At 41.9% G+C, this 9,302-nt stretch overlaps 1 protein-coding gene across 4 annotated transcripts; it reads right to left on the reverse strand.

Moving 5' to 3' along the window:
- Positions 1 to 415: 415 nt before the first annotated feature.
- On the reverse strand, positions 416 to 8,371 carry RNASEH1 (ribonuclease H1). Of its 4 annotated transcripts, none has more exons than XM_069011532.1 (9): positions 8,286 to 8,371; positions 8,047 to 8,106; positions 7,847 to 7,977; positions 7,155 to 7,358; positions 6,482 to 6,581; positions 5,968 to 6,022; positions 4,815 to 4,899; positions 3,239 to 3,363; positions 416 to 1,169 (listed from the first exon to the last, which is right to left on the reverse strand). In XM_069011532.1, exons 2-9 carry the CDS (start codon positions 8,094 to 8,096, stop codon positions 1,083 to 1,085), a joined length of 837 nt encoding a protein of 278 aa, XP_068867633.1. In that variant the 5' UTR covers positions 8,097 to 8,106; positions 8,286 to 8,371; the 3' UTR covers positions 416 to 1,082. The 4 variants fall into 4 exon arrangements, with proteins under 4 accessions (XP_068867633.1, XP_068867632.1, XP_068867630.1 ...); XM_069011531.1 differs by lacking the exon at positions 8,286 to 8,371 and adding an exon at positions 8,204 to 8,282; XM_069011529.1 differs by lacking the exon at positions 8,286 to 8,371 and having other exon boundaries at positions 8,047 to 8,194.
- Positions 8,372 to 9,302: the final 931 nt, after the last annotated feature.

Genomic DNA, 9,302 nt, shown 5'->3' on the forward strand with positions numbered 1-9,302 from the left:
TAATCATTCTGTATAGCAATTAACAAATACAAAAACATTTCAGTGACTTCTAGCTTAAGCCCTACTATTCAGTGGTACAAAGGTATCATATAGAGAAGATGACACAGATAACCCAACAAACCTGTTTGCTTTTCCTGTGTACTTGCATAGAAAATAAACCCATGTTGATTACTGGTAATTACTCTCCAATTCAAGTGTACATTAGCCATTCCATTAATCTCATAACTGACTGGAAAAAATGAAGTCAAACACCTGACATCCAGAAGATATGAAGAAGCTTATCTTCTAGTCCCATTTCAGATGAACTGGTCTATTACTACCTTTGGGACAACACTGAAGAGGAACTAACAATGCTAATGAGAACCAGTATGCATAAAAAAACCTACTTAATGGAAACAGGAAGCCAGAGACAGAGTTTGGACATGAAGCAGGTACAGAACAGTAAAAATTTATTGTTCAGGTTTTCTTGTGATCCGGCTTTTTCTTTGTTCATACCACCCTGCAAAAAACCATGATAAAAGAAAGCTACTGGTGCTGTACCTGACACTGTGAGGCACACACAGGTCAGTGCTACAAGCCCATCTGTGGGGCAGTTATTGCCAGTACCGGAATGCCAGAGTGGACCAATGGACATCTGTCTTAGATGACCTCCTACCAAATCAACCAACCCCAAAAGTCTGCCCCAGCTATTTTGGGCTGCAATATATACCTCTGTACAAAAAAAAAAATTTATTTCACTAAGAGAAAAATACAGAACAATTCAATATTACTTCTCCAGAAGCCTGTCTTTATGGTGAATTCAGAAGTACACATGACAGCTAAAAACACTGACCACAGCCCTTCCAATAGATGCAGAAAAAACAAATTCTCAGTATCATCAACTAAATATTGTCTCAATTATAAAACAAATGCAATAGAAGAAAATGTGCAGTTTTCCTTCCCAGAAGTTGGTTTATATTTAGTGCTTCAGGCCAGAAAGAAGTACAGCTCAAAGTTCAACTCCAAAACAATTACAGCAGTTCAAGCTGTTGCTGTCATTTAGGCCTTTTCCTCCCAGCACAACAGTCTCTAGTCCCAGGACATCAGCACTTTTGTTTACAAGCTCCTTCTCTTGCTAGTCTATCAGCTTCTTCATTTCCTCGGAAGCCAGCATGACCGGGAACATGCATCTGTCAGGGCAAAATATAGGAGTGTTAGATTTGAAAGAAACCAGGAAGAAAGTAGATACATGAAATTTGATCAAGCAACACCCTATCACTGATAGTATAGGAGCACCTCCTCCGAGGTCCTCACCTAATATTTAGCTCTTAGTTGTTCTTCCCAGGGATTTTCATAGTCTCTCTTCTTCTAGGGAAAGTCTTGCCAAACTGTGAAAATCATCTTTATGGGAATTAGTGAATAGCATAAGGACCACCTAACCTCTCCTTTAAGAAATGCAGACAAGAGCTCTAACTCAAAATTCCCACTTACAGAGAAGAGATAAAAACCTCCCTGCATTCAGTGGTTAAACTGAGTTAATCTTTCCACTAAAAGCCTTGGTAGTTACAGCACTCACTTAGGGTACAGACACAGGATATTAAAAGAATCTCTCAATTTTCAGATGTCTTAACTGAACATCCATCAATCAGGAACTGAAAAATCTTTCAACTCTAAGCCCATCCTTGTCAGAAGGGTGGAGTAGGCAGGTGAGGAAGAAAAATCAAGCTTGCTGTTTGACAAGATCTGAGAGGGGACAAGCATGAAGGTGTGTGAGATGATATTAGATTTATATGGCAAGGATTTGGTACCAGGTGAGGGGCTGCAGGTGTGGATTCTGTGAAAAGACACCAGCAGTGCCCCTACATCAGACAGAACCAGATCCAGACAGCTCCAAAAGGGACCCACACTTAAACACAGCTAAGCCCACCAGCAAAGCTGATGGCTCTTCTGTGATAACATGTTTAAGAAAGGGTAAAAATGCTGCACAACAGCTGGAGAAAAGACTGAGAATATGTGAGAGGAACAGCTCTGCAGATGCCAATGTCACTCCTAAAGGAGCAGGTGCTCCAGGCACCTGAGCAGAGATGCCCCTGCAGTCTGTGGTGCAGACCATGGTCAGTCAGCCTGTCCTCCTTACAGCCCAGGGAAGCCCATGGTGGAGCAGAGATTCACCTGCAGCCCATGGAAGACTCTGTATGCATACAGCACTCCTCCTGAAACAAAATTCTTCCCAATTTTTAAAAGAGACTCACATTTAAGAAGTGTGCATAAAGGAGCATCTTTTAATTATGTAAAATATTCCCAAGAACAGCTTAATTGGTCTTTGAATTTTTAGTTTCTCCTCAACAGAAAATAGGAGCAGCTATAGAAAAATCTAGTCTGCCTGTAAACTGGAGTCACCAACTCTAACACAGAACAACATGAACAGAGTATCTGCAATAAATTCCCATTAAAAAATTGCACATTAAACATCTACATGACCCTGTTTTCTACAGAGGAAAGACAGAAGCTGAGTAAACATGCCATTAGCAGCTGCAAAGTCAATGGTATACACATTTTCTCAATTCAGTGCTCTTATAACACAATTAGGCTAAAATTTAATAGGGGAAGGAATATATTCCCTAAAGTGTTAAGCACTGATATTAAGGTTTCAGAAAAATACATTTTACCAGAAATACCGATATATATATATATATATATATCCAGTTACTTCTTTACTGGAGAGCAAAACAACTTAAGAATTGTTATTTTAAAGATCTTTTTGCCAATTTTTCTCAGAAGAAACACAGTTAAGGCATAGAAAACTAGAGTTAGCTTATTTGGGGTTACACACACACAGTTTTCCCAGTTTAAAGACACTCATGTGATTTACTCCAACAAACCAGCATCTTAATGAGTTCTGAAAAGCAAATACAGAAATTCAGCTATGACACAAAAAGACAGTTATATTCCAAGGTTAGATTTCCAGTAACAGAAATTGCATCTACTAACAAACTAAAAATTATTGCAGGCATTTTCTAAGTAGTAGTAAGAGACAGGAAACAAACACAAATATTCATTTAAATGAAATAATGGTTCCAAGAATCTTTGTTATGTTGCTAATTTGCTTTAAACACAACAAGCAGCTCCTCTGTATTTACAGTTTTATTTCAGGATGTGAGTCTTATGGTCTACAAAATTCTTAGTTATGACCACACTTCTAAGTTTTTACCAGAAACATGTTTAAGATGTCATTAAGAATAAGAAACAAGGAACTTACCCATTGAATTTCTATGTCTTTTACTAGATTATCAAGCCTTTCAAAGTCTTCTTTATTTATTACACTTCCTCCTGAACTTGTTCTCCAGCCATTTGTTTTCCAGTTGTCAACCCAGCTCGTAATACCTGTGCAAACAGTAAACAGTGCTATTAAAGAAGCCAGCAAGGATCTAGATGGAGCCAACAGCCTTTTAACAAGACATTAACTCCTGTACAAAGTCTCAGACAAAGACACTGGAGACAAAAGATACTTCTTGTTTCGTTCTCTGCTACTGTCTTTCAGGATTGTATTTTTTCATTATTATCTGAATTACCCAACCATGTTTTCCCAAAGAGATATTTAATTTAAATACTACAATCTTATATATGCATTATACACAAATTATCTCATTAACTGCAATAAACTGAAGCTAAGGATTTGCTTGATGGTCCAGTAACCTAAGTTTACTGCTGGCCAGAAAATTGTCTATGTTCTGCTTAAGTAAGGATTTTTTTTTTTTTTTTTTAATATCTTAGCTGGTGTGGACAATGTAAGACATCCTTACTGCTTTCATGACCTAAACCAAATAGGAAATCACCAATCTTGCACGCAAAACCTCCTTAAAACCAAACTACATCCATTTGTACTTAACTACAGGCCTCCTTCTCTGGCATTTTTAAATAATAACTCCTAGACACATCTACAAAATAACTTTGGTTGAACAAGAATGGGAACCTGCATCTTTGTGACCCAAAATGCAAAATGAAACTGCAAGCAAAACCAAAGAGATTAAAACAGGGTAAAAGAGCAACATTTAATTTTCAACCATAAGTAGCAATAAGTTTTTGTTTAAGGTCATTTAAAAAAAAAAAACCACAAAATCAAATCTCCAAAGCAATCTGGAAACATGTACTGCCTTTGTAAAACGGAGAAAAAAAAGAAAGAAAAAATACTTATGCAGTTCAAGATTATCACAGGAACAAAATCTGAAGATCTTGGGGAAAGAGGAAGAAGGTTTTTTTCAGACACTAAGTATTATCAGCTGCTTCATATGGTATTTATAGAGAACAGAATTAAGTTTTCCAAGTCTTTGGATGAAGGTGAAACTTTTAATACATACTCTGAGCACATATCATTTCTGGCTAGTCTTCCAGTGTAGCCTAAAAGCTTGGAAGCAAGAAAACTTGAATGTATTTCACACGTGTGTTTAAGACAGCCTCTCCAATCCAACAAAAAACCTACAGGTCACACCACATCAACTTCCAAGTCATTTCCTGAGTACAGCATTCACAGCCTATACATAAGCAACAATTTTTCTAGATCTTGTGTCACACTAAGCACCTCAAGACAAAAATCCTGTTGTTACTTCTGTCAGCAACTACGGTAACAGACACTTTGATGCTATTTTTATTTCCTATGGTTAGCAGGCAATGTCTGATACTCCAAAATTTTCCCCCCAAGCAGTCATGAGTGACGAGTTATGCACTGTCTTCCTTACATTCCTCTCTCCAAGACTCAGGATGTTCTGTGGGTCTTAATATAATGAAATAGCATGCAGTGTTTTTAAGTATCAGGAAAATTAAAATTGTTAACTTACCATTAATAGTAAACTTGCTATCAGTGTAGATTATTAACTTCTTGATGTTTTGACTCTTGGCTTGCTCTATTGCTTTGCAGGCTGCCTTAAGAACATTTCAATACAATCACAGTTCAGAAAGGATTTTGACCACACAGAATTAAAATACCAAGAAAGTACCTGATGCTAACACAGAACTGCAAAGAGTATTACTGTAACTTCTCCACCAATGATTATCAACACATTTTAGTGTAGAGGATCCCAAATTATGTATGCAGACAACGCCTTTATGATTCAGGCAGAGGCAGGCACCCAAGTTTCAATGGCAAACAAAACCTCATAACATTCTGAGTTTCAACTCTGTGCTGAAGGAGTAACTCTCTGAACCATTTTCTAACTACCAAAACCTCTGTCAACTGCACACCAAGTTTTAGGCATTTTCTCCAGAACTTTGAGAAGGAAGGATTCATATCAGTTCCAACAGTCAGGAAGCCTTAACAGGTTGGGCGTTTTTTTGGTGCTCTGAAATTTAACATGGAAAAGTGGCTGGGTGCAGATGTAGAACTAAAAAGCTCTTTAGTGATAAGTTTGTCCACTGGCACACCAACACCACCTCTGCTTGTCTCTAAAGTAAACTTTGCAGTTTTCAAGCAGATCAAGTGCCCATTTCAGTTCATGTCCAAACACAGAGTATGGCATAGCAGCAGTATCATAATTAAGAGGAGATGAGAAGGGAAGACTAAACCTGCTGTCACCAACAGAAGTTGGTCAGGAGCCTAGAATTGTTTTTTAGATTTACCCAAGGATTACGATACTCTGATTATGCCATCATAAGAAGCTGACTCTCCTCTTAACCAATACTCAGCAGCCCTCATTCCAAGGTCTGAAACATACACATTGAAAATGCAAGGGAATCTATACAGATTTGAGAGCAGACTTCCCTAATGTAAGGCTTTATTTATGTTTAAATAGCTGTGCTTGGTGACATTTGGGAATTCTCAAGGTGAATTACCTTGTTCAAAGCCAATAAAGACCAATAAAATTTGAAGATAACTATTTGTTTGAAGTCGTAACTCTGGATATTTTACATACTTCCCTTAGAGCTCCATATTGGTCTCTGGAAACCAGAGTTGAAACAGGCTAACATGGAGAATTCAGGACATTGACTACTTACATGGATTTCTGCTCTTTGATTAGTCTGCCGCCCAGGAAGTCTTTCACTGGTATTTCTGTGTCCAAAGAACAAATAGTAGATTAGTTATCCCAAGTATCGAGAATGGTGTAAAGTGGCTACACATTTAAAAATTAAAGACAAGAGAGTTACTTTTGTTTTTATAAAAAAGTATGAATGGATATTCTAGCTCTAGCTTTCACCTGCATAGAGCAACCCACATATCTGGACCTGACATCAGTATGACATTCCATTTGTCATCTTCTGTGCACACCAACTTCTATTTTAAAATTTTCCAGGTTACTTGAATTCTAGCTTCAGCCCTCCAAAATATTTCCAGTTGACTTTCCCAGAGAAGCTGCTTTCTTTGTTCCCCTCAGTATCTGCTCTGTCTTATAACATTGTCATTATGAGTCTCAACATCAGAGTTTCATATTTAAAAGGAGGCTGGTATTGTAAAGCACATAAAAACCAAACAGAATATATTAATAAAAAAAAATTCCAGCCAGCTACTTACAAAGGGTGGCCTGGTCCCCAGTAGACACCTATTCCAGCTCGTGCCCTATTACGTCCATTACCAGTGCAACAGCCATCTGTATAAACAACTGCAAAGTCACCTACAAAAAAATTACCAAAATCAGAAGTTCAAGCAGTTTAAGAACACGGACTCTTTAAGCTGAAAGAAATGTTTGCCAGCACATTAATCCCCAAAACATCCCTCCCCAGAGAGCCCTTCCAAAAGTTTAACTGCAGAAGCCACATGAATTAGCAGCACAGAACACCACAAGTTCCACTGCAGCTTGACACCCTCACTGCTGGCTGTCAAACCAGCCAGCCTCAAGAACAGCTTCTGCCCCATGTCCCATACATCTCAGTACACTTCATGTCTTCTTCAAAACTTCCCAGCTACAGCAATACACTTAAATATAGTCTGTAACCCAGACACACATAAAATCACACCTAGAACGATATGATTAAGCTATATGCTGGTACCAGTTAAAACCAATCAAAATTAAACTGAAGGACAATGTGAACAAGTAGATCATGACTCACATTTTCATTTCAAAAAGCAATAGTGGGCCTAATGCTGCCATATAAAAACTTCTCTAAAAGCTTTCTAATAGTTATACTTGTTACTTCACAGAGAGTAAAAAAATGAAAATAATTAAAATAATGATCAAAGACCTCACCCATATATGAAAACTTATCTTCACTGACTGTTGATGTTGAGCACACTGAGCGTGCTTCATCATGTTTTACACGCTTTGCAATCTGCTCTTCGTTTGTAGACTGTTCATATGGCCTTTTATATGTACTACAACATACGGTATTGAATTCCAGTTCCTCTCTCTGGCTACCACTTTCTTGAGTTACAGCTGGAGGACCAAGTGCCCCTTAAAAAAAAACCAAATTCAGCAAAATCAAATTTTATTCGAAATGACTGCTTCTAAAGCCAACAATTGATATCAACTATTAGCAATATTAGTCTTATCTGACACCACCCCAAACTATTATGCAAAAAGACTAGAATACACAAGTCATTCTTCATCCTAAATCAAACCGAAGAGGAAACAGACATGTAAGGGCCCTTACACCTTAATTACAAACACGGAACAAGCAACGCTCTCCAAGGACCCAGAGAAACGCTTTCACTGCCCTGGCGCATCCACCGCTGCGTCCGGGGGCCACGGCCACGGCCCTGCGCCAGTGACGAGGAATGACCAGGGGCTGGTGCCCGCCTTCCGACAGCAGCCGCAGCGCTGGCACAGCCACCGTGCAGGGCCAGGCGGGCCGCGTCCTGCCCCCCGCCCGCCCCGAGCCCCCGGCGGGACGCCCGCCCGCCCTCCTTCCCTTCCCCCGCCCGGGCGGCGGGACGCGCTACCTGCCGGCTCGGGCTGCTGCTGCTGCGGCCCCGGGAGGCCGGCGCGAACGAAGGTCCAGGCATCCTTCTCGCTAGCGAACTTCTTGAAGCTAGCGAAGGGGAATTTGTTCACCTGCTCCTGGCACTCCGCCCTGCAACAGAGCGGGCCGCGGTGAGGCCGGGCCGGGCGGGTTCCCCTCTCCACCACGGCCCTTGCTCACCAGGTGCGGTAGACGCCGGTCCGCCGGCCCTTGCGTACCGCGTAGAACATAGAACCGGCCCTGGGGAGAAAACAGGAGTGACTGAGCACGGCCACGAGCCAGCGTAGCATCGCACGGCCCCGCCGCCATCCGCGCCCCCGCCCCGCTCTGCGCCCACCCCGGCACCGCCGCGCCTGCGCGGCCGCCGCGCTCACGGGAGCGCCGGGGCGTCCAACAGGCCGCCAGAGAGGCCAAAGTACCGGAAAATCCTGCGGCGCGGGGTTTTGTATGGGTTGGCTTATTTGTGTGGTTGGTTTTGTTCCCTCTCCCCGCCAATAATGGTATTTTAAAAACCTAAATCAGCTGTTGTTTTGGGGGCGGGGCACGAGGTGTGTGAGGTTGCAGCGGTTTGGCATCAACCACCTCGTTCTGGAAGCCCCAGTTGTTAAAAGGCAAATGAGACCTCTCAGGTGCGTTGACACATTTAGCACGTCCAAAAGGCTGGAGCTGAACAAGGTCGTTAAGCTGGTTCGCATTGTGCTGTGCAAATCAAGGGCCCCAGGTGCGTGTGTTCCAGCTGAGCCCTATGCCGAGGTGGCCTCTGGAGTGAGGAGAAACACCTTCACAGAATCGCAGGATCGTTAGGGTTGGGAGCGACCTCTGCAGATCATCTGCCAAGGCAGGGTCACCTGGCGCAGGTGACACAGGAGCATGTCCTGGTGGGTTTTGAATGTCTCTAGATAGGGAGACTCCACGATCTCCCTGAGCAGCTGCCACCCTCTGTGAAAAAGTTCTTCCTCATGTTGAGGTGGAACTTCTCATGTTTTAGTTTATGGCCACTGCTCCTTGTCCTGTCGCTGAGCACCACCAAAAAGAGTCTGACACCGTCCTCTTAGCCACTTTCAAGATACTTACATGCATTAATGACATACCTTGCCCAAGCAGTTCAAACCATTGCCAGCTGCAAGCTGCTGCCATGTATCCTCGTATCTGGACTGTCATGCACTGGGAGACCAAAGCTTGGAGTTCTGGATATGTGCCAAATTCAGCACCTCAGCTTCTGACAAGACCAAAGTAGCAAAGATGGACACACTGGTGTGGCGACCTCCAGAAACAGCCCAAGGTATCCGAGCTGCTGCGTTTTCAGCTGTTGGACTTCCCTCATAGCTCTAATACAGATCCCTGTAACAAAGCTGACCACATGGTGCCAGAGCTGCAGTGTTGTGTTCAGATTTACAAGGGTGGCCCAGTAAAATGCCAAGAATGCAAAACACTGG

This window comes from Aphelocoma coerulescens, chromosome 3 (assembly GCF_041296385.1).
Source record: "Aphelocoma coerulescens isolate FSJ_1873_10779 chromosome 3, UR_Acoe_1.0, whole genome shotgun sequence".
NCBI classification, from domain to species: Eukaryota; Metazoa; Chordata; class Aves; order Passeriformes; family Corvidae; genus Aphelocoma; species Aphelocoma coerulescens.

What these genes read in the sequence shown, in the direction of transcription:
- RNASEH1 (XM_069011529.1), bottom strand. Translation starts at nt 8,156, where the DNA reads ATGCTACGCTGGCTCGTGGCCGTGCTCAGTCACTCCTGTTTTCTCCCC. An exon ending in TAGCAAGTTTACTATTAATG is followed by an intron (nt 3,364 to 4,814) that starts GTAAGTTAACAA and finishes CTGTTTGCACAG; the next exon opens with GTATTACGAGCTGGGTTGAC. An exon ending in AAGACATAGAAATTCAATGG is followed by an intron (nt 1,170 to 3,238) that starts GTAAGTTCCTTG and finishes TTGCCCTGACAG; the next exon opens with ATGCATGTTCCCGGTCATGC.